Below are 23,233 nucleotides of genomic sequence, written 5' to 3' on the forward strand. Positions count from 1 at the left end.
TGGGGAGCTGCGTCTAGAGACCCACCCAGCTCTCTGAGCAGTTACAGCAATCCTTTTCTGATCTGGGGCCTTGTGTCATGCAGTTCCCATTTCTATTCACTGTGCATATTCCTGGTTGTGATCCCTTCAGGACCATAGGAACAGTATACAAGGAATTGCCATGAGATGCAGTAGTCGTGTAGGAAGGTAAACCCCTCTTTAGTTCGGAAACAGATGAGCTTTTGTACTTGTTGTAGTGTGAAGAAGTTCAAGCAGATGCTGAAACGTGACAATGCTAATAAAAAAAAGCTGATGTGGTGTAAGGAATTTTATTATGTAAACAAATAATCACGTTCTGTTCGAAAACAATTCCAGAATATTTAAAAATATCAGTTAAAATTCAAGCAGGTTTTTTCATGAGTAAGCTGGTACAGCAGTGAAATAACCTTACCTAGAACAGGAGGCCTGGACTAGCAGCATTTTACAGCCATCTTTAAGACCTGAAGAAGTACTGCATTTACTACCACTCTTATCTGACCCAAGGGCTGCACTGTTTTCTCTCCAGCTTTTCAGGCAAGGCAAGTGGCTATTGCACTGTTCACACATAGAATGTTACCTCTTTGCAAGTTCCCTCTCTAGAGGTTTTCCTGCATTTGTCAATTAGCAGTTAAGATGGACAAGTTCCTGACAGAGGTGGTTTTCACACCCCTGCAGTGTTGCAGTTAGAATGATGGCCTGTGCAGTACGAATTCCAGACCAAATGGGAAAGAGAAATGGTTCTCAGGACAGTAATTCTTTGATGGTCTTAGGATTCTCGTCACCCCTCAGGCCCCAAGTAGTCAGTGCATTTGCCACTTGCAGCTCCCAGTTTTCATGATCATGGCCCTTCAGATGGACACTTTTTAGGAGCCTGTGATCTTGGATTCACTGTCCAGTCTGGAGAGAGCTTTTCTGACAGGAGAAGAGGCATTTTTGTTGTGAAGCAGTAATCAAACCTGCATGACACTAGAGGAGAGGACAGAGAATAAGGAGCCTAGTTGCAGACCCACAGTACCAAATAGGGCAAGGGTGAATTTATTAAATAGACCAAAATGTTTGAGATATTTGAAAACTTAGAGCAAAAATTACCATGGCAAGGGCCATGTGTGATCAGCTAACACGGTCCCAAGGGATAAAGCAACTATAATTCAATTTTATTTAGACCAGAAGGAATTTGTTGGCTAAGCAAGCAGCTCTGCCCAACAGCAGCTTTGTTGTGGTGCATTCATGATATGCCCAGCTTAAAGCATATCGCAATAAATTTGTTGACCAAAGAATGTGCATAGATGCCTTGCTGAATTGGCCTAGGAAAAGAAAACTGCTGATGGGAACAAGGTGTCTATTCCTTCTTCCTCTTTGCAATCCTGCCACATCTTCTACAGCAACATAGGCAGCACTTGAAAAGAATGAGGACAATAGTGGCTGTACAGGTGAACAAGAATGCCAGAACATCCAGGCTGTGGTACTGGTACCAAGTGAGATGGTGAGCAGCTGGTCTCAAGTGCTTTGCTCCTTTGTGACGCATGACAAATTCAATCCAGAAGACGGCTCTGTCCAGAGGCTTAACAGGCTGGTCATGCTGTATCTTGGATAACTTTAGAGCATTTTCCTTATAGCTGGGGGAAAAAAGGAATAAACCAAAGAGATTTCTCACTTATTCCTGAAATAAACCATTTAGCACTCTTGAGGAAGGTGGACAGCCCTGCTTGTATTTTTATTAATCATATTTAATTATATTTGAGACTGGTCCAATTTATTCCTGAATGCATAAACTTGGGTTAAGAACAGTAATAGAGAAAGCCAATATTTTGCAAAAAAAAAGTTATTTAAAATTATTCCAGATACTCCTTAAAAAAAAAAAAAAAACAAGATGAAAACATTTGCAGCATTTTTGTTCCAGTATAATAGAGTGTGCTGATTTGGGCTGGGATAGGGTTAACTTTATTCATAGGAGCTGGTATGGGTTGGTTTTTTGGATTTGTGCTGGAAACAGTGTCAATACAATAGGGATGTTTCCTTTACTGCTGAGCTTACGCAGAGCAAAGGCCTTTTCTGGTTCTCACGCCACCCCACCAGTGAGGAGACTAGGGCTGTGCAAGGAATTGGGAGGGGACACATCAAGGAAAGCTGATCCCAACTGACCCAAGGGTCCCTATGGTGTCCTGCTCAGTAGTAAAACTAAGGGGAAGGCTGGGGAGGCCACATGTACCAGCTGCCATCCAAGCTGTTACAGATCATCTCTGCCATGGCTGACTCCCTCAGATACTAGACACCTCCATCGGTGCTGGTCCATTTGCTTCAGGAATTTGCAGGCTCTCACTTGAAGGAACGCCTGTCCTTCACACTGGATAGGATCTGCTGCTAAAGATTGAGGACTTCTGCATTTTTCCAATCCCTTTGTCAGTGGTCTTATCCTTAGCAAGGGATCCCAGCTTCCTTTAAGTCCTGACTGATAGGTATGGTAACCTAAGGATACTGCTAAGTCAGGGGTCGGAGAAAGAACTGTTATGACTATAGGCAGCTAAGACCTAATTAAACTAGAATTGTCATTCAGAACCTCCAGAGGATTTACACTGGCAGAGAACTCTCAAAAGCTCCTCTGAACTTTCCAATAACTATTTTTCTCAAAGCACTCGTAAAATGCAGTCTGAGGAAAACCAAATTACTGATCTCTCCTTTTTGAGAAATGCTGATTCTCAGAAGGGAAAGATGACTTTCATCTGAAATCCAAACTTCAGATTTTCTGCATTTTCCATTCTTAGAAGAGCCAGCAGAATTTTTCACATCAGCATCCCAGAATTTTAATAGCCTCAGCCTAGTGTAAGGCAAGAACAAAACTCACGTGGAATTGTAAATGACTGTGTTCAGTGCATCAACCAGGTCCTGGGTCTTCATTGTGTTGAAATCCACCTGAACTGCAGCTCCTTTTGCTACCATGTGAGCAATGTTGTCGTGCTGGTCAGCAAACATGGGAATCCCAACCATTGGGATCCCGTGGTAGATGGCTTCATAGAGCCCATTGGTCCCACCATGTGTGATAAAGGCCTTAGTCAAGGGATGGCCTGGAAAGGGAAGGAGAAGTGCATGTTACAGCAGCTGTGGCAGACTGCATTCACTGGGATGTGAGCAGTGCATAGAGGGGACAATGCACTGCTAGAGAAGGGAACAGCCCTGATCTCTGGATCAGCAGCAGAGCTTGCATGCTTAGCTTTCCCACAGTCATATTTAACAGAGCACGTGCATCAGCATCTCCCTCCAGACTACCCCACAGTTACTTTTTGGCCCTTCCCCTATTGTGCAGTTGTAGTTTTCACATGGTGCTAGGATCAGAACAGCCCCATGCTTCAGCCTTGCTTAGGTCAAGCATTTTGAAGAATGAGCCCTAGAGATGAACTGCAGAAGCCAACTCCAACTCTGGAGTACATCTCTACTTTGGTATTTACTCCTGCCTTTGGGTGTTTTTGAGCCCTTCCAGACAGCTGCCACCAAGCTCTGTAAGTCAGGGCATTTTAGGAAACCAAGGCTCCCAAGAGCAAAGTTCTGCAGCTTAAGCTGTGAAATAAAGTGTATCCACAAGCACTACATGGTTCTGTTGCCTGAATTAACCATTTTGGTTGAAAAACAAAGTAAACAGTTTTTCCAAGGGTGCAGTCCATCCCAGATAGAATCAGTCTTACCAAGCAGGTCATTTTGTGGTATCCAGCCATAAATCCTGGTGTTGGAGCCCAGAGTTTCTGGTTTTTTCCCTTTGTACCGCCAGAGGACCTTGAACAAAGGAAGAATAGGGTAAACATGTTGCATGTGATATGCCTTTCTGTATTATTACATGTACTTTAGAACTTTATCTCAAACCCACATACCTTTTCCCAGTAATTCAAGTAGCTTTGCCTCCAGTTGAACTCTCTGATTGGTTGTTATGTGCTAATTAAAAAAATGCATGGAGTGATTTTTGTATTTTGGCCTGTAGACACAGGTCCACGTCATTTGGTTCAGAGGAGGTGAAACACCAGAACTCCCCATGAAGTAACTTGGCAGTCTGTCTCTCTGAGAGAGCCCAGCTTCCTGGCTGTATCATATCCATCAGGAATGCAGATAAAGAACAGGCCACTCTGAACATAAGAGGCTCACAGAGAGCAATGGAAGTGAAAAAAGCAAGGCAACAAGGCAACTTGTTTTAGGCTTGAAAAGAAATTCACCTTTTGTGGAAGCTGGCTGAGGGCTTTGGCGATCACATTACTTCTTTCATCACTTAGGTTGTGGACCATCGACCCAAGAGTGAATACAATGATACCATGTTCCCCTGAGCTCTGAACAAATTCTTCCATTTCCTAGGAGAGACAGAAAACATACCAGGGGTAATTACACAATGCAGATTACACAGGTTTCTGTGACTAGAGAGCATAACCTTTTCAGGTTATTAAGGGAATGATGGTGGTGCGAGTACCTCTTGGCAGAAGGGCTTGACAGACGGCCCTGTGGAAAATGGTCAGTTTTTCCCCAAGGAGGATCAGGACAAGTTGAGATAGGTGACAGATGCTTTGTCTATTTGAAAGCAAGTTTCAGGATACATTTCAAGCAGCAGGAATGAATCCTGGCATTATCATGAGCAGGCCATACATTCTCTGTGACACTCTCCCTAGCATGGTCATGGTTCTGGATTTTCCTGGAACAAGTACTTTGCATTATACAGCTCTGCTGAAACCTGAGAGGGTATTTCAGCATCCTGGTCACAGATTCACCAAGTTGGTACCATCACTTTGCAGACAGTTCTCATTTTTTACAGTGTACCACATTGCTCAAAACATTTTCTACAAATCAGACCAATAGGTTTTCCTGTTCCTATTATTAGTGTCATGTGAACTGGAGCAGTATCATGCCAAAGAGAATGGTTATCCATTTTCCCCAAGCTCAGCCCATGCTACAGGGGAGTGGGAGGAGAGTTAGAAGGTTTTAGTAGATGACTTGCACTTAAGATGGCATACATCTTCCAAGGCTCCTACAGGAATGATAAGCTACACCAGAGTTTGTCATGTAGTCATCTTCAGTATTTGGGAGTTTCAAATTCCACCTGAATACTGCAATTCACAGCAGAGCATAGGCTGGAGATGCTCAGTGTTTCACTCCCTTTAAGATGTCTTAAACTAAGATACAGTTGAAAAATGTTTATCACTCATCTATTTCTGCAAGTTTTGACCCCTTTTTACCTAAAGAATTTGTCTTGTCACAGTGCCTTCTGGCATCAGGTATTTCAAAGTTATCATGGGCTGCAAGTCTGTGTCTTAGAATTAAATCATTACATTTAAGTACCCTGAGGTAGCAGCTATTTTTCCTAAAACAGACACTGTATTACCCTGTGCTGACATCAGCTATCCTCTTTCAAGACAGCAGGTTGTAAACCAGCCCTTAGTTTGGACAAGTATGGGTGGGTGCTAAATAGTTTCTTGCTCCCCAGCAGCACTAGAACATCTTTAAGAATGAGCTTTCTCAGGACATGGCTTGCAGGGAGAGAAACAGTCTTTGTAACAAACCAGCCAATGGCAGAATGAAGTTGGGATACCTTTGGTAATGGTTTTGCAGGCTGGCAATGAAGTCCTCCAACAAACTCAAAGTTGGGCAGGAAAGGGCGTGGAAATTCAAAATCCCAGTATGTTCTGATTAACCAAATCTCTGCTTTCCCCATCGTCTCACACAGGGTTGTGGGCCTTCCTGTGGACAAGGTATAAGAGGTTAACAGTGTGCATGGGAGTGACCTTGTTTGCTCTAGATTGTGAAACAGGAGCATTACCTTTGTCTTTTGGCACTCCCAATCAGTGTAGTTTATCAAACCATGCATAAAATGAAAACATCCACAAATCTGGATCTATTCCTTTCCCTTTGTTAAGCTCTTGCTGGTGGCCATGAGCAAGGCAGTACAATGCTTAAAAGGATTTTGAACCTTCATGATTACTTTAGAGAAATACAAGCAAGAAGCATTCATATCTAATATAGAAGTGCAATTCTTATAGTGCTGAATTATTATCTGTGCTTGTAGTAAAAACAGAGAACACTTGGGGAAGAGAAGAATCACAGAAAATTTAGTTCCAAATAAAAAATGAATGACAAAGTGATGATCACCTGACAGGAGGAAAGTTTTTAAACAAAGTTCTGTAGCATTTTTCAAATGGTGACTCATTTAGCGTCTGCTCGGACAACAATAAAAGACAGGTACAGACATCTCTAGTTTTCTTGAGGACTGGATCAGCTGCTTCTTACACATACTGGGAAAAATTTGCCAACTCCATGGATACTTTGTCATTTTATGCAAACCCTAATATTTCTAGAAATCCACCTGAAAAAATAATCTAATGGTAATCTGATGTTTTATAGTTTGCCATTTGGAAAAATATATATTCTTAGGTACATGTTGCAAGTTGTCTTTGCAGTATTTTCTCCACAAAGTGAAACTGGGGAGTAAAAGGGTTAGAAATATTGATAAATAGTTTTCTGAAGCCAGCCTAATGCAAACAGGAATCAAGTTAAAAAAGCAGCAAGATAAAAATTACCTGTAGGGCGTCTTCTACTATTTGGTCAGTATAATAATCTGCACCAGTAATTTTTTCTTTGTATTTAAATTAAAGAACAATGAGTCAGTTACAAAGTTGCTGAAGTGAAAATTAAGTTTGCATTACAAGTAGAGTGATACAAAGGTGTAATTAAGTCTTTATGTGGTATTAAAAAATCCAGTCCAGGGAAGAGGGAGTAGTTTTCAGAGCACGAAGGCATTCTTTGCAAATGCAGGAAAAGACTGGACAGCGACAGAAGAGATAAGAGATGCCCCTGTGTTTGCTGTTCACTCATTATCTGCCTGAACTTAGATGCCCTGGACAAGATTCAAAGTCCATTGAACTAAATGGTCTCTTTATTAAATGTTGAATCATGCCTGAGCTGTACTATGTTTGAGCAAAATTTTCAGCTATGTATGTAGTTTAAGGAGACTGTTTCAAGCCCTGAATGGTGGATGAAAAGGAAAGGTGACAGCATTTATTGCTGAGAATCTGAACTCACACTCAGCACCCTGCACTATGCAGAGCTGAAAGATACTCCAAGATTGCCACCTCTGCTGGCCTTTGAGAAAGAGTATTTTGAGAGAACAGCATGGTGATCCCAAAGCATTCAAAAGGCACAACCCATGCAAGAAAAGAAACCAGTCAACAGCTGCCCTACCTAAGACATTACTGTAGTACCCATCCCATTCAGCTCGCCAAAACTTCATGAAAAACAAATCAGTGAAAATGTAAAAGAGGAAATTCTGTAGTCTTTCCTTAAAGGACATCTGGTGAGTCAGCCCCATTGTGCTAGCAGGCACGTAGGAGGGTGGGGACGGGAGCCCACCGCACAGCCGCTCTACCACATTCCCATCAGAGAAGCGGAAGCTGTAGACAAAAGGGATCTCCAGGATTTCTGCTACAAGCTCCCCGCCTACAGACAGGGGGTCAGCGATCAGAACATCAAACTTAGCCTGCTGCAGCTTTGCTATCAGATGAGAGTTCATCACCAAGGTGTCACAGGTCTGCTTCGACATATTGGTAAAGACCTCCAGTTGCTCTTTCATCGTCCACATGATCTCCCAGGGGAAGAGATTAGAGGCTTCATTCATCCAGAAATTGAGGAAGTCTTCCATGGATGCATCCAGGGTCTCCTGGCTGAAGGGGACATGCAGGACTTCAAAAGTGAAAGGAGATGAGGTATCCTGGTAGTTGATGAGCAGATTGCTTGAGGCCACCAGCACAGTCACTTCATGACCCCGGAGAATGAGCTCTTGCAGAATCACTTTCATATTGATCCAGTGACTGGCATCGGTGGGCCAGACCACCACCTTCCCACAAAAGCCAGTGCTGCAGCAACATGCATAGGCACAGAGCAGCCAGAGGAACTTTGACCCCAACATCTCAGCATTCCATGTACAACTCTAGTCTGACTGAACTGGAAGCAGTTCACTGCTTTTCACTGTGCAAACACTGTAGATCCAACCAATTAAAAGTGACACCTGTTTGAAGACTAGACAGGCAAATGTGACAAGATTGGCAAACATGACAAGTGGGAATGTCCAAGCACAAAAAAGAAAACCAGGGAAGGAATGGGCAGGCAGCAAATCCCATTCTGGAGTGTTCTGCAGAGCCACAGCTAGTCTTAAAATTACAGCAGCTCCTATCTGCTCATCACAAAGTGCATTTTGCAGCATGTGAAGACCAGAAGGCTTTACCCTGTGTTGTAGTTTAAGCTTGATAGGCAGCTAGGCACCGTAGAGCCTCTAAATTGTCCACAGAAGGAAGAGAAAAGGAAGGGAAAAACTTAGAAAACTCATGGATTGAAAGAGACAACTGAAGGGGGAAGAAAAAAATGGAAAGAATTAAAAAAAAGAACAATAAGAGGAAGTGATGCAAGAAGAACAGTTGCTCACTACCAGCCAATGCTCAGCAAGTCCCTGAGAAACAGCAGCCCTGACAAAATTCACCCCATATCTTTTATTTTGCTGAGCACAAAATCATCATGGGCTAGGGTATCCTTTGGGTGAGTTGGGGTCAGGTCTCCTACCTCTGTCCCCTTCCAATTTCTTGTGCATCCCCAGCCCCCTCGCTAGTGAGGCAGGGTAAGAGGCAGAAAAGGCCTTGACACTCTAAGCACTTCTCAGCAGTAATTAAAACGTCCCTGTGTTATCAAAACTTTTCAGCACAAATCCATCATGCAGCCCATGAAAGCTAACAAAACAGGTATTGCACATGGAGCCTTAAATGCTAAACCCCACAGTTCACAATAAAAAAACACCACAAGATCCAAACAGCTCTGAGGCTTACACAACAGACACCAAACCATGCTTCAGCCAGCACAAGATTTCCTAGTGTCTGTCATCGTAACATGATAAGCAACACAAACACACAGCTAGGTACTCTTAAGAGTAGGATCCCTTAATAACTTGGCCCTCTCAACAGAATTACACCTTACTAGTGAAATGTAAATAAAAACACTTTAAAGTCTCATACTGAAATACCCATTTTATCTCCCCACTAACAATGCATATGTTTGGCCTGTTTCCTCCTATGCATTACTATAATCACCTAGAGCAAAAATGGGAAAACAATTATACAACTATTATTTTTAAAAAAATTAAAAACCACTTACAGATAAACATAACTGTAATCTAGGAGGTTTTTATACACTTTCAGAAAAGCAAAGAACCCTATCTCTGCAGAGCGTCTTTTATCACTGTGAATTTGGGTTCATCTGATCTCCCAGACTTTTAAAGGTCCTGAAGGAGGATACTGTCTCTAATTTTGAGACAAGGTAGCAAGTAAGAAGTGTACTATGGGAGAAAAAGTCCTAGTATTTGGTGGGTATATAGTATTTTACTGTTCTTAGTGTTTGTTATGATTCATCTATTGAATATGACAAATGAGCCCTGTTTCAAGTGCCTTAGTACTGTTTTACATATACTGGAAGTGCCTGTACAGATGTAGCTCTACCACTGTAGCAGGTCAGGATTAACAGGCAATGTTTGTACTTGCCTGGATTGTTTGACTTGATGCAGGAATTTAGAAGGAAAGAGTGAATTTGGGGCTGTCTTGTTCCTGATTTGTGCCTTAACCTCTCATCTCTAGGTATTCACTCTTTTGTGTACAGCAGATATAATTTCTAGAAAGAGAGCCTAAAACTTACCTAAAATGTCACTGTAGTATTGATCCCAGCTTGCCCAGAGAACATAATGAAATATGAAATCCTGGAGAGCATAGCTGAGGAAGTTTTTTAGCCTTTGCCAGAAGGTCATCCTATCTGTTAAGCTGGTTATGGTGGTTGGTACATAGGAAGGAGGTGCTGGGAGTGTTCCACAGATCCGCTCCACTGTGTTGCCCATGGAGAACCGGAAGGTGTACACAAAGGGGATACCCAGCTTCTCAGCAACCAGCTCCCCACTGGGGAACAGTGGGTCTGCCAAAAAGACATCAAAGGCTGATGCCTTCAGTCTTTCCATCAGTGCCTCATTCTTCACAACTCCATCACAAATTACTTTGGTTATGTTCTTCATCTGCAATGTCTTTTGAGCTATCTTGTAAGCACCTTTCCAGATAGGTAGCTCTCTCTCCTCATAAAAAAAAAAATATAAAATTTCATCCATTAAGTCAGTCATCTCCTTTTTGGTGATTGGCACCTCAATCACCTCAAACTGGAAGGGTGAGGGCTCTGTGGGATTGACGATAAGGAAGCACGAAGGCAGCAGCACGGTCACCTCATGGCCCCGGACCACAAGCTCCTGTAGTATGTGCTCCATGTTCAGCCAGTGGCTGTTGTCAGCTGGCCAGACCAACACCTTCCCTCCGGATGCGCAGCCCAACACGGCCAGCAGCAACAGCGCTGCCACCTCCTTCCCTGCCATTGCTTGCCCTGTGTGGCAATGCCCCCGTGCCTTCCTTCATGCGGCACTCCCAAGCTGGGCTGGGCACGCATGGCACTGCCTTGATCCTGAGGGCAGGGAGCCAAAGGTAGGTGGTGTGAAATCCTGTACTGGGTAATAGCATGCTTAATATCATGGTTTCCTAGGGCACTGAAAACGTGACTGGCACCAACTGGCACTCTCTGGTGGTAAACACCTTGCTGAAGCTGGAAAATGTGATTCCTCTGGAGCAGCAGGGAGAGCCGTCAGCCCTGGGGGGCTCAGTCCAGCAAGGATTGTATCCTGTTCATAATCCCATCCTTCATGCTCATCTAGCTACAGTCTCTATGTTGTGTGGTAGAAGAGGTGACTTTTTCATTCTTCTGGCTCTTTGAAACACAGCTGGGTAGGCAGCAAAGATGTTCACTGATTATGTGGGCACTTGTTTGCTTTTATAAAGCCACTAAGCATCCCTTTAGAACATGCTTAAAGTGGTGATTTGGGGCTGCAGCCAAAAAGTTGCATCTTGAAGGGGTTGATATTACACAGCAAATTACTCCAGTATCAGAATAAGACTGTCCTCATGTGAACTTGCCTCTTACAGAATACGAGGAGACCAGGAGGAGATAGTGCGGGCTTCCTGCCTGTCACTAAGTGCCAATTATGCACTATAAATTGAACCAGAAAATCCATTAAACAGTTTTATTTATATGGTCCCTCCTGATGTGCAATTAAGAAATAGTGTAAGTTCTCTTTTCTGTGCTAAAAATCATTATTACAGGGTTTCTGCCCAGTGCTGTTACACAATGGTTTTGCAATGTTGTCATCCAAGGCTTTTGGTATGGTTTCCATGCTGGCTAGAGCACCCTTTCTGGGACAAAACTGTGGGGTCATGGAAACAACTGGACTGTGAGGAGCCAAGCTGAGGTAACTCATGTACTGTACACATGACACCAGCTTGGTGTGCTTGTGGAGTCTTGCATCATAGATATTTGCAGGCAGTTGAACCCTGAGAGATTTGCAAGAGGTTTTTTTGAAGAGCTCAGTGAGAAGGTAGTAGAAATGGCATGATTAATAATAATCATTAATCATTAATTAATCAGTGATTAGTAATAAACATTATTTCTACATGATCACTCAAAACAGTCCAGAAGAAAAGCCTGCAGAGAAAGATTTGTTTTCACTGTTTGCTCTGTGGGTGGTAGGGTATGTTCTAAATAAAACTTGTTTTGTGCAGAGAGAATTGGTTTTATATGACCAGTGACATAAGTGAAGTCTCTATTACAAAGCCACAATGCACTTAATTATTGCTGCTGAGGGTGACAAGTTTGGCTTGTAATTCACCAGCTCCCCCTTCCTTGTTATGATCCTCTGGATGAGGAAAATGGCTCCATTCTTGATTGGTTTCTGTGCAAGCAGTTACCCTTCCTGAGCACCCTGTATGGTGTGGAAGTCCTATCAAACTCCACACTAAAAATATGACAAAAGTCAAATTTGTCAACTGGGATGACCCTGATCGTGTCTCAATGCAATGGCATAGCAGCACAGCACCCTGACTGCTAGTGGCTCAGCCCTTTTTTAGGGACATAATGACAAACTCTTGCTGACCTCTCTCTTGACTTTGCCACCTTGGTGGGTTCCTAGCCCTGCAGGTCACAAGGAGAGACTGTATAATGAGAAGTGAAGTATCAGAAGACTTACCTAAGGCCTTGCTGTAGTAGATATCCCAATGTCCCCAGTAGCTCTGGAAAACGTAGTCTTGCAGGTGGTAAGACACAAAGTTTTTTACTCTCTCCCCAAAAGACATGTGGTCAGTGAGCTCAGACAGGGCTGCAGGTGTGTAGGATGGTGGGGTTGGGATCTTGCCACAGTGCCTTTCCAGAGTGAAGGCTGGGGAGAAACGTAGTGAGTAGACAAAGGGAATGCCCAGCTTGACAGCCACGAGTTCCCCACAGGGGGTCACAGGGTCTGACAGCAACAGGTCAAAGCCAGACCTCTGCAGACGAGCCATCAGCTCTTGGTTGGTCAGCACTGCATCACACATCATCTTGTTCATCTCCTGCCAGCCCACAGACAGTCTTCCCAGCTCCTTGTAAAACTGCCAGAAGGTCAAAATAGTTGGCCTGTTGTTGAGCCACATATCCACTATTCCATTAATCAGGTTCTCAGGAACATCTTTCTTGAAGGGCACATAATAGGTCTCAAACTTCTCCGTGGCCTTAGGCTTGGGTTCAATGTAGAGGGTAGCGTTGGATACCAGGATGGTAAAGCTGTGCCCACGGCGGATGAGCTCCTGTATAATTACATTCATGTTCATCCAGTGGCTACCTTCTGTTGGCCAAACCAGTATCTTCCCACAGAAGACAGGCCCTAGCAGAGCAACCTGAAAAAGGAGCAGCTGGAGATATTTCTTTGAACCGGCTGTTTTCATGGCCATGGCAGAGTTAAGGGCTAGATAGTCTGGGAATTTTCCCTTCCACTTGGGAGTGCTGCACCTCTGTGTTGTGTTTGATGGCTCTTTACTAGCACTCTTAGCAGAAGTGAGACTTTGCTGTTGCACAGGTATTGCCTTTATAACCTGTGTTTCATCTGAGCTCTGAAAAGAAAAAAAAAAGTTTGGTGATTCGTTGTTCCCTTTCTGCCTTCTACCCTGTTAGCTTCCTACCAAAGGAGTTCTATTTTCTTGTTAGGAGGATAACAGCAGTCCTCACTGCTTTCAAAGGAGTTAGTCCCCTGGATGCCAGCCCTGAGACTCACACAAATCCCTTGCATTTTTTCCCATGAATTAGCAATGCCAGCGACAGGCCAAGGAATGGAAGGCCACAGGGCTGACTTGGCATCCTTTTTCACAGTGAGATGCTAAAAGTGCTGATAGTTCTTATGCTGAGAGAAGTCAACAAACCCATTATTTGGTTGATGATAATGCCAATAATAACATGCAGTTTGTTCTAATAGGTCACCAGTAGCTTCCAACTGCTCCCAGAAAACTTTTAACACAGTGGGTCCGTTGCTACTGCCTGTGGCGTGTCACCACCAACCTGGTCATGTTGTGAGCTCAGTTTGGGTGTCTAAACATGGGCCTGAGCCTCTGAAGAGCAAAACCTACATCATCTGCGATGGCTCTCACTTGGAAAGCTATCCCTTGAATATAAACACCATGTTTGGAAGCAGTTCTTTAACCACCTGGAGCCAAAATGACAACTAAAACCCACACATATAATGATACACTTGATCTAACACAATTTGGGGAGTAAATGCCATGCAGCAAAAATTTCTTACCTAGCAGAGTCTTCCAAGGTACATAAACATTGTGCTCTGAGTTGCAAGGTGCAATTTGCAAAACCACTTTGCTGCTTTTCCTTACTGCTCCCCTCCTCTGTGCCTGGGCTGCTCCAGCAGGATTGGTTATCAGACAGAAGGACCTTAAGTAAGTTACCCTCTGAACTGGACTTTTCAAAAGGAGGAAGTAATAAAATACTGGATAATGGCAACAAGGAATGTATTCTGTGTTAATTCATTGCTTTGTTATGCTCTGGGAATTTAATGGTTGAGATGGTCTTTCCCTTGCCAGGATATACTATAATGTTATTACAGAGCCAGCCTCTTAGGAGGACTTTGTATCCTAGAGATAAGAAATACGGTGTCTGACTAAAGTGTTAAAAAGACTTTTTTACCCCCCAGCAAAACAAAATTTTTTGTTTTATGGTAGATATGTTTATAAACTGTCAACAGGAACAAAGAGTGAATCTTGGGGTTTGTTTGCAGAGGTTTTCAAAAGTTGGTGCTATATGTGTAAGTTTCCTAAAGTTGGGATGTTACTTGTACTGGCTCTGTGGCCTTTGATTCCAGAGATCTAGGCAAGTGTTTAATAACCTGGAAATCTAAACCTAGAACCTAGGAATCTAAAGGTGATTAAAAACCAGTGATTTTTAAGTATTGTCCATAATATTCAACACGGCTTTTTCTAAACCCTCAGAATCCAGGACTATTATGCCAGCATGTTTCAACCATAATTTGGCTTTACAGCCAGGAATTTCACTACAGTCTCTCCACAGACCTTTGTATACAGAATATGATTTTTTTTTTTTTCCAGGCTTATTTAGATTATTTTGTAAAGTCCTATAAGAAACTTAAAATTTTTCCAGTAACTATTGAAAGGCCATATTCATACGGGCTAGAGCAGATCACAGAACTGTAGAATATCCTCAGCTGGAAGGGACCCACAAGGATCATTGAAGTCCAGCTCCTGGCCCTGCACAGGACAGCCCCAAAAATCACACCATGTGCCTGAGAACATTGTCCGAATGCTTCTTGAACTCCCTCAGGCTCGGTGTTGTGACCACTTCCCTGAATAAAAACTTAGATGGGAACTTGTTTTTTATTTCCCACTCCTTAGTATCAAATTCCTCCATAGCAAATGAGAGCAATTGTTTGGGGAATCAAAGAGTTCAATTTGTCTTGTTTCCATGGCCAGCTCCAAAGATGATACTCAGATTACTCAGATCAGAGAAGATAAGAATTTTGAGAGGATTAAAGAACAAAATCCAGTAAATGTGAGAGAAGTGGGGCAGAAGAATGTCGATGGTGTTAAGTGTCTGTATTTCACACCTCTAACATTACTGACAGAAGTGCTGCAGACCGTGATGTAACCTCCAGCGTTGTTAAAAAACAACAGACTTTTCAAGGCTAAGGCCCTCATGCAGAAGTTGGGCAATGCAAACTCATGTTTTCCACACACGGGTCTGTCTCTTCACCATTGTGCTGGCTGCCTGGGGGTGTGCATGACACTTTGATTTCTAGGAAACCTTGATGCCAGCCAGCACCTCAGAAATTCGGGGCCAGGGTGGAAAAGGGAAGCTTTTGCCCTGAAGAAGCACCAAATGACTCTGTGCTTTCCCCTTCACTTAATGCAATGAGGCAGCTTCTGGTCTGAAAGCAGACTTAAAAGTCTTAACTTACCTTTTTTTCTTTTTCTTTTGTTGGGGGGGGGGGGGGGGGGTTTGGCAAGAGGAAGGGAGGATACTAGATTGGGAAAATTTCAAAGCTGGCTCATCCCTACATGCAGAAGTGACAGGATTGAGCAATTCTGCAGTCACATGTGCATGTGCTCAGTAAAAGACTTGTAATCCCCAGGGTATAGGGAAACTCCAGCAAAAGTTAATGAGATGAAGTAGCCTCACCATGACCACCTTTCTTGAATAAATTGTATCTTTATACCTCTGCACTGTTACCACAGGATGAAAAAAAACAGGAGCTAGGTTTATAGCATTGCACTTGGATTTTTTTGATTCAGTTTAAGATTCTACAAACTCTCTTCACTGCTGCTGAAATGCTGCAGGGGCACCTTGGCAGGTAAACAGCCATCAGGGTGGCTGGCATGGGAGCCATTTCCACTCTGCAAAGCCAAAACATTAAAGAAATGAGGGAAGGTTCAGGCCAAGTTTAGTGTCCCTGCTAGGAATCTGCATTGTTGGTGGAAGAATAAATGCTGTACCCTGTACTTGTCAGTTCTACAGCAAGGAGCAGCAGCAGACTTATCCAGCTCCCTGCAGATCTGTCCAACCTCCCAAGAAAGCTTCGTACTATGGTGATGGACAAATCTGAAAATCCCATGGGTATGGCCATGATGGGACTCATCTAATGGCTCACCAGCCGAAAAAAGGAGGAGTTGCTCTCTCCATTCCACCTTTTCATGCCTGTTTGCTGTTCATGCTCCCATGGCAAGCCCTTCCCCGTGACTTACCCAGTCATCCTGCCAATGGTTTGTTTTTGTGGGAGAGTTTGCTGCTGCTGCGGCAGGAAGCAGTTTGGCAAAGACCAGGCAGACAGCAATGGCCGGGGCAGCCTCATCACCTGGCACTGTTGCTGCCTGGGGAGCGACAGTGATAACACCGCAGCACAGAACAGAGGTCACTGCAGCCATCGCTGCACCCACAGGGGTCCCAACTGTGGGGACAGAGCCCCAGCAAGGGCAGGGGTGCCCACAGTGTGCCAGCATCACCCAGAACAAGCACCTCTCCCCTTGCTGCAGCACCCCAGGTGAGCAGGGAACTGGTCCCTGGGGTTATTACAGCAGATCCTAGATCAGGGGAAGGTTTAGGGGTGCTGATTACACCCCGAAGTACCCAAACCCACTACCCAGGACCCCCACACAAGCAGCTCTGTGCAGCTGAGCATGGGCAGAGCACCCCAGAACAACCATCTCACCTAAGGCCTGCTGGTCTGCACCGGGAGAGTGACGCTGGGACGGTGACACCAGGAGTGTGTGCGTGTGTGACAACGGGAGGGTGACGGCAGCAGTTTTTACGGGCAGGGACAGGGAGGCGAGGGCAGTAATGTTTGCCAGCCCAGCAGCTGCAGGGAGGGAGGAGCGAGTGCAGGGAGAAAACAGCAGCCACTGACCTGCAGGCAGGGCCACAGTGGACATCTCCAGCACCACCAGTCCTGCTCTGCCCCACAGGTCCCAGCAAACATCCCAATGTGTCAGGGTGGGGAGGACACCTCTCACTGCCCACACCCACACAACACGTTCCCCATACACAGCTTTGCCAAAACTCTCTGTGATCCCATGAGCTGCTGCTGGCAATCCCCCCACCACAGCTGCTCAGGGGTAACATCTGCTTGTCCCCAACCCAAGAAGAGGACAGCAGCCCCAGAGGGACAGCGGGGTTAGGATCAGCAGAGACTCAGGACAGTGAGCACCCCATGGCAGAGTCAGGGAGCACATTTTATTTCTCTCCAGCAGTGCCAGGGGAGAGGAAGGAACGGCAGCAGTGCACAGGGCAGATCTGGGGGGGGGTCTGGCGGTGTCTCCTCAGATCTCAGTGCGGAAGCACAGGTCGGTGTCTGACATCTTCTGCGCGTAGTCCTGGTCAAAGCGCTCGTTCTGGGCCACGGTGAAATGGTTCTTCCAGTCTCCCGTGATGCCTGTGGCCGGGCGAGATGGGGCTCAGCAGGGGCCGGGGGACAGTGTGCCAGAGGCCCCCCAGAGCTGCTCACCTTTGCGCATGAAGGGGGACACGCTGTGGTCCATGAGGTCGGAGGGCACCTTGCTGTAGTTGGTGGCAGAGTTGTCCCGCATGGACTCGAAGGAAGTGTGTCGGGTGATGGTGTCCAGCGCCGCCTGCGACAGCTTCTGCCCCAGGAAATGGGCCACCTTGGCAATCTCCCGGCGGAGGTCCTGTGCGACACAGGCCAACACTCACCCCTCCTGCCACCCCCAGACCCCACAGCACCATCCACCCCGCCCCATCACCTCCTTCAAGTCCTCGTAGAAGAGGTAGAGAATGGGGTGATCCTTCCTGCGCTCCCAGTAGCCCTTGACGTGATCATACCAGGAACCGTATGCCACTGCACGGGGAGAGCAGCCAGTGGGTGATGGTCCCCTGCAGGGTCCCCTGCACGCACCCAGGGGTGCCCTGTGCCCACCTGTGCCAGCCATGAACTTCTCCAGGTACTGGGCCCATGTCCCAGGGTGCGGCTGCAACTTGTTCATCAAATCAAAGTGGTAGTAGGAGACAGCCACGTCCTTGGCGTTGCGCCCCACATAGATCATCTGCAGATGCGCCATGGAGGTATGAGGGGCAGCCCCAGGACCCCCAACAGGGAGGACACTCCAGCTCCTAGAACTTCCATGGCTACTTAGGATGCTGGAGGGAGCAGTGGGGAGTCCTGTCTCAGGGGAACAGGGAAGCCGTAATTCCCCCCAGGGCAGCGACCAGGATTGTAGTTTACCTTGCAGCGGTTTTCCCAGAAGGATTTGGGCAGGATATGTGCCATCAAGTGAGTCTTCACCACACGGGGTGAGGGCATGGTGGCCAGCAGGTCTGTTCCTGTGGGATCCCAGAGCACTTTCTCAGTGGGCCCTTGGCAAAGGCCCTTGGGACTTGGCCCCTGTAGGGTGCCCCTGCACCTCCCTACCTGCTGCCATCTTCCCGGGGGCAGTGAACTCCAGCATGGGCACTCTCCTGCTGATAATGTCCCGCTTGCACTTCTCAGGATCTCCACCTTGCAGGATCATGTCCACAATCTCGCTGACCCAGGTGGTACCTGGGGAAAGAAACCCATCAAGGGGAGCAGCCAGGGCAGCATTGGGTGTCTTAGCACTGACAGTCTCTCAGACCTCGACCAGATGCCATGGGGGAAAAGGGAAATCCTGACACAACTCTGTCCTGACAGCCCCTAAATGTGCTGCATGCCTCCAGGCAGTGGGTCTCAGCTGAACAACACACTTGCCCACCCAGTATCAGCACATCTATTTGCCTTGGGGATGCTCACCAGACTTGGGGAAGGTGACCACCACGATGTCCTCGGGGCGGCTCTGGAAGGTGTCAATCCGTTCCCAGTTGTGGGCGAAGGCATTGACCATGGGGATGCCGTGCACTGTGAGCCAGGGCTGACGCAGATAGGGGTCTGGACTGGCCATCCTACTGGGGACAGAGACACGTTGCAGGGCTGGCTGATGAGGGGAAGGCCTCCACCCTCACCCTCTCAGGGCAGCCACCAGCCAGGGCAGCCCGGTCACCTGGCGTTGTGCCTGCTCAGGAAGCGGTAATGATAGCACCAGAGCACAGACCAGAGGTCACCGCAGCCATCGCTGCACCCACCGCTGGGAACAGGGGTCCCAACTGCGGGGACAGGAGCACACCCAGAGCCCTGACAAGGGCAGGGGTGCCCACAGTATGCTGGCATCACCCAGACCTAGGGTATTAGACTAGAATAGCACCTCTTTCCTTTCCTCAGCACCCCAGGGGAGCAGGGAACTGGGTCCCTAGCACTTGCAGGGAGAGTTATTGCAGGAGACCACAGGTCAGGGTACGGTTTAAGGGTGCTGATTGCACACAAACACAAAATGCCCCAAACCCACCACCCTGGACCCTGCAGCACGCAGCTCTGACTGAGCATGGGCAGAGCACGCAGAGGGCACCCTGGGACACCCATCTCACCTAAGACCTGCTGGTCTGCGCTGGGAGAGTGACGCTGGGACGGTGACACCAGGAAGGCGACAGCAGAGAACGGGGAGACTCGAGGCCTCGCAGCGGTTGTTATGGGAAGGAGAAGGAAAGAGGCAGGGCGCAGAGGCCAGTAATGTTTGCCAGCCCAGCAGCTGCAGGGAGGGAGGAGCGAGTGCAGGGAGAAAACAGCAGCCACTGACCTGCAGGCAGGGCCACAGTGGACATCTCCAGCACCACCAGTCCTGCTCTGCCCCACAGGTCCCAGCAAACATCCCAATGTGTCAGGGTGGGGAGGACACCTCTCACTGCCCACACCCACACAACACGTTCCCCATACACAGCTTTGCCAAAACTCTCTGTGATCCCATGAGCTGCTGCTGGCAATCCCCCCACCACAGCTGCTCAGGGGTAACATCTGCTTGTCCCCAACCCAAGAAGAGGACAGCAGCCCCAGAGGGACTGCGGGGTTAGGATCAGCAGAGACTCAGGACAGTGAGCACCCCATGGCAGAGTCAGGGAGCACATTTTATTTCTCTCCAGCAGTGCCAGGGGAGAGGAAGGAACGGCAGCAGTGCACAGGGCAGATCTGGGGGGGGGTCTGGCGGTGTCTCCTCAGATCTCAGTGCGGAAGCACAGGTCGGTGTCTGACATCTTCTGCGTGTAGTCCTGGTCAAAGCGCTCGTTCTGGGCCACGGTGAAATGGTTCTTCCAGTCTCCCGTGATGCCTGTGGCCGGGCGAGATGGGGCTCAGCAGGGGCCGGGGGGACAGTGCGCCAGAGGCCCCCCAGAGCTGCTCACCTTTGCGCATGAAGGGGGACACACTGTGGTCCATGATATCAGAGGGTGCCTGCCTGTAGTTGGTGGCAGGGTTGTCCCGCATGGACTCGAAGGAAGTGTGTCGGGTGATGGTGTCCAGCGCTGCCTGCGACAGCTTCTGCCCCAGGAAATGGGCCACCTTGGCAATCTCCCGGCGGAGGTCCTGTGCGACACAGGCCAACACTCACCCCTCCTGCCACCCCCAGACCCCACAGCACCATCCACCCCGCCCCATCACCTCCTTCAAGTCCTCGTAGAAGAGGTAGAGAATGGGGTGATCCTTCCTGCGCTCCCAGTAGCCCTTGACGTGATCATACCAGGAACCGTATGCCACTGCACGGGGAGAGCAGCCAGTGGGTGATGGTCCCCTGCAGGGTCCCCTGCATGCACCCAGGGGTGCCCTGTCTCACCTCTGCCAGCCATGAACTCCTCCAGGTACTGGGCCCATGTCCCGGGATGTGGGTGGAACTTGTTCATCAAATCAAAGTGGTAGTAGGAGACAGCCACGTCCTTGGCGTTGCGCCCCACATAGATCATCTGCAGAAAGCTTGGGACATGTGGGGACTTGCAAGGTCCCAAAGAGACAGGCAGCCCCCTTAGGGGGGGATCACTCCAAGTATGTTCATTCCAGCCTGTTACCTTGCAGCGGTTTTCCCAGAAGGATTTGGGCAAGATGTGAGCTGGGATGTGGGTCTTGATGATGCGAGGGGATGGCATGGTCTCCAGCTGCTCTACGCCTGTAAGGATTTCCCCCAGAAGCGATCCCACTGCGGTGCACTCCCATACAAAACCAAACCTGTCCCCATCCAGCACCCTCTGCCACCCCACTACCTGCTGGGAGCTTCCCAGGGGCAGCACACTCCATCATGGGCACCCGGTTCACAATGTCATCCTGCTTGCATTTTTCTGGGTCACCGCCTTTCAGGACCATGTCCACGATCTCACTGACCCAGGTGGTGCCTGGTGGGGAAAGATTGGGTGTCCAGCTGATAGCATTCCCACTGGAGCCCCATCTCAGGCACCAGAGTGTCACCATCTACCAGTGTGGCCTTTTGGCATGCCCCCAGTCCCAGCCCAGGCATCCGCAGAATGGTACCTCCTTTCCTGAGCATGGCCTCTCTCTGGTGCCTGGGAATGCTCACCAGATTTGGGGAAGGTGACCACCACGATGTCATCAGGGCGGCTCTGGAAGGTGTCAATCCGTTCCCAGTTGTGGGCAAAGGCGCAGACCATGGGGATGCCGTGCACGGTGCGCCAGGGCTGCCGCAGGTAGGTGTCCGAATCAGCCATCCTGCTGGGGACAGGGACATGTGGCAGGGCTGGCTGGAGGAGCATCACAGGGCTACCTCCTTCCCTGGGGGCCCCAAAAAATCCCTGCTGAAACCAGCCATCCTGGCCATAGGAAGAAAACCATGCCCTGCTTGCAGGCATCGCAGGAGGCGGCACCTGTTTTCTGCGGGGATTTTGGTGCCCAGGTGGCAGTGCAGGGAGAGTGCAAGGGCATGACCAGCTCTGGGGGGCGCAGGTCAGACAGGCAGTGCGCAGCTGCCCATACCAAGCTGGCAGCGCTGTTCCTGGGTGTAAAAACTCTCAGGGGCATTCCTGGCTGGAGTTGCAGGCTGCTTTCCCTTTGGTTTTTCCTCCCCATCTCTCCGTTGTATGGCAGCACGGGAGGAAGCCTTGCTTTCAGGGGGCTTTGAGGGCGGGCTCGACAGAGACAGGAACGAGGAGCAGGGCTCGCAGGACTCTCCCTAGGAAGCCTTGCCACCCACCACCCAGAAACGCTGGATATGCTAGCTGCAAAACCCCCACGTTGTGATTTTTGGAGAGAGGCTTGGTGTCTTGCTTCCACTTCCCGGGGGCTTGCGGGGACACGGAACCCCCTTACCCACCCCCGAAGACCCCCCCCTTATGAGGCCAGGGCACCCCGAAACCACGGTGGCCAAAAGCCCCCCGCTTACTTGCCTCTTTTCCGGGTGTTCTGGCAGGGAGGAGGCAAAACTTTGCCCGCCGCTCACTGGGCGGGATTTGTTAATTTCCTTCCCCTGCATGGAAGATGGAGGCGCAGGGAGGCGGGGGACACCGCTGGGACAGGAGCCTGGAGCGACCTGGTCCCGGTGCTGCGGTGGGAGGAGTGCGGGGAAGGGGCGAGCGGGGATGAGGACGGTCCCCAGATGCCTGTGATGAGCTGTCCGTGCTCAGCGCCCGTCGGGACGTGCTCGGACAGCGGAAGTCACAGCTTCCCCCTCCACCCGCAGTGGTAAACACAGGGAAGAAATCCCAACCCACATCCTGGGAGATTGAACATCACCCTGTCCTGGTCCAAGAGTCACCTGCGTGGACGTCCCCAGCTCCTCACACCGACGTGGGGCTTGCGAGCGGGATGTGGGGTTCAGGCTTTGGTTGTACCCCTACTCCACTCAAACACGGGTCCAAAGTTTGCAGGTTCGCAAAGCACAAGTGCTCTTGGGAAAAGTGTTTAAAGGTGCTGATGGTGGTGAAATGCTCTTCCTTACCTTAGTCGGGAGGGAGTGAGAAGGGCAGGACGGCTGGCAGCTGGGCAGGGCCAGCAGATCAGCTGTTGGCAGCCTTGAGAAAAACGTCCCTGATTTGTCTCCAGGGCCAAGTTCCCGGTGAGAGGAGGCATGCCATGCCAGGTGTTCAGGTGTTTTGCTGTCCATATGCCAGCAAAATTGGCTGCAGTTTCCCTTCACCTTTGTTCCACAGACTATAAGCTGCCAAGCTGCAGCTGGGCCAAGGAGAGGCTCACCACCACCCGCTCTGTCAAGAAACTTGCCACAACCCAGAGGCATGAAAGCTTCTGTGCACGCAAGGGCTGCAGCAGCACTGGATTTGCTGGTGCTCTGGGGATTTTCCACTCGTCATGGATCTTGTTCCCTCCAGATACCTTGTTAGGCTGGGGCAGCCCAAGTTGACAGGGGCTAGTGGTGGTTTCTGGGAGGGTGCCCCAGAAACCCCTGGTGGTGCCTGACCATCACTATGTGCCCACCCTCTCTCCTGATGACTATGAAGGCGTTCC

At 48.3% G+C, this 23,233-nt stretch overlaps 3 protein-coding genes across 9 annotated transcripts; all 3 read right to left on the bottom strand.

The window, feature by feature from the left end:
- Positions 1 to 294: 294 nt before the first annotated feature.
- LOC111927793 (UDP-glucuronosyltransferase 2C1-like) lies at positions 295 to 12,945 on the bottom strand. 2 transcript variants are annotated; one of them, XM_023924758.2, is made up of 7 exons: positions 12,125 to 12,945; positions 9,712 to 10,344; positions 5,576 to 5,724; positions 4,215 to 4,346; positions 3,696 to 3,783; positions 2,861 to 3,080; positions 1,031 to 1,634 (listed from the first exon to the last, which is right to left on the bottom strand). In XM_023924758.2, exons 1-7 carry the CDS (start codon positions 12,858 to 12,860, stop codon positions 1,358 to 1,360), a joined length of 2,235 nt encoding a protein of 744 aa, XP_023780526.2. In that variant the 5' UTR covers positions 12,861 to 12,945; the 3' UTR covers positions 1,031 to 1,357. The 2 variants fall into 2 exon arrangements, with proteins under 2 accessions (XP_023780525.2, XP_023780526.2); XM_023924757.2 differs by lacking the exons at positions 9,712 to 10,344; positions 12,125 to 12,945 and adding an exon at positions 7,222 to 7,977 and having other exon boundaries at positions 295 to 1,634.
- Positions 12,946 to 17,131: 4,186 nt separating this feature from the next.
- On the bottom strand, positions 17,132 to 19,881 carry LOC111927794 (sulfotransferase 1B1-like). Of its 2 annotated transcripts, none has more exons than XM_023924760.2 (8): positions 19,369 to 19,881; positions 18,701 to 18,849; positions 18,344 to 18,472; positions 18,158 to 18,255; positions 17,852 to 17,978; positions 17,679 to 17,773; positions 17,423 to 17,603; positions 17,132 to 17,350 (listed from the first exon to the last, which is right to left on the bottom strand). In XM_023924760.2, the coding sequence occupies exons 1-8, from the start codon at positions 19,647 to 19,649 to the stop codon at positions 17,238 to 17,240; spliced, it is 1,173 nt and encodes a 390-aa protein (XP_023780528.2). In that variant the 5' UTR covers positions 19,650 to 19,881; the 3' UTR covers positions 17,132 to 17,237. The 2 variants fall into 2 exon arrangements, with proteins under 2 accessions (XP_023780528.2, XP_023780527.2); XM_023924759.2 differs by having other exon boundaries at positions 18,701 to 18,852; positions 19,369 to 19,654.
- A 2-nt stretch (positions 19,882 to 19,883) lies between these two features.
- On the bottom strand, positions 19,884 to 22,740 carry LOC111927795 (sulfotransferase 1B1-like). 5 transcript variants are annotated; one of them, XM_086891642.1, is made up of 9 exons: positions 22,710 to 22,735; positions 22,159 to 22,238; positions 21,336 to 21,484; positions 21,025 to 21,153; positions 20,833 to 20,930; positions 20,604 to 20,730; positions 20,432 to 20,526; positions 20,176 to 20,356; positions 19,884 to 20,102 (listed from the first exon to the last, which is right to left on the bottom strand). In XM_086891642.1, the coding sequence occupies exons 3-9, from the start codon at positions 21,481 to 21,483 to the stop codon at positions 19,990 to 19,992; spliced, it is 891 nt and encodes a 296-aa protein (XP_086747768.1). In that variant the 5' UTR covers position 21,484; positions 22,159 to 22,238; positions 22,710 to 22,735; the 3' UTR covers positions 19,884 to 19,989. The 5 variants fall into 5 exon arrangements, with proteins under 5 accessions (XP_086747768.1, XP_023780531.2, XP_023780529.2 ...); XM_023924763.2 differs by lacking the exon at positions 22,159 to 22,238 and having other exon boundaries at positions 22,527 to 22,740; XM_023924761.2 differs by lacking the exon at positions 22,159 to 22,238.
- Positions 22,741 to 23,233: the final 493 nt, after the last annotated feature.

Source organism: Cyanistes caeruleus, chromosome 5 (assembly GCF_971803275.1).
Source record: "Cyanistes caeruleus chromosome 5, bCyaCae1.hap1.1, whole genome shotgun sequence".
Taxonomy (NCBI): Eukaryota; Metazoa; Chordata; class Aves; order Passeriformes; family Paridae; genus Cyanistes; species Cyanistes caeruleus.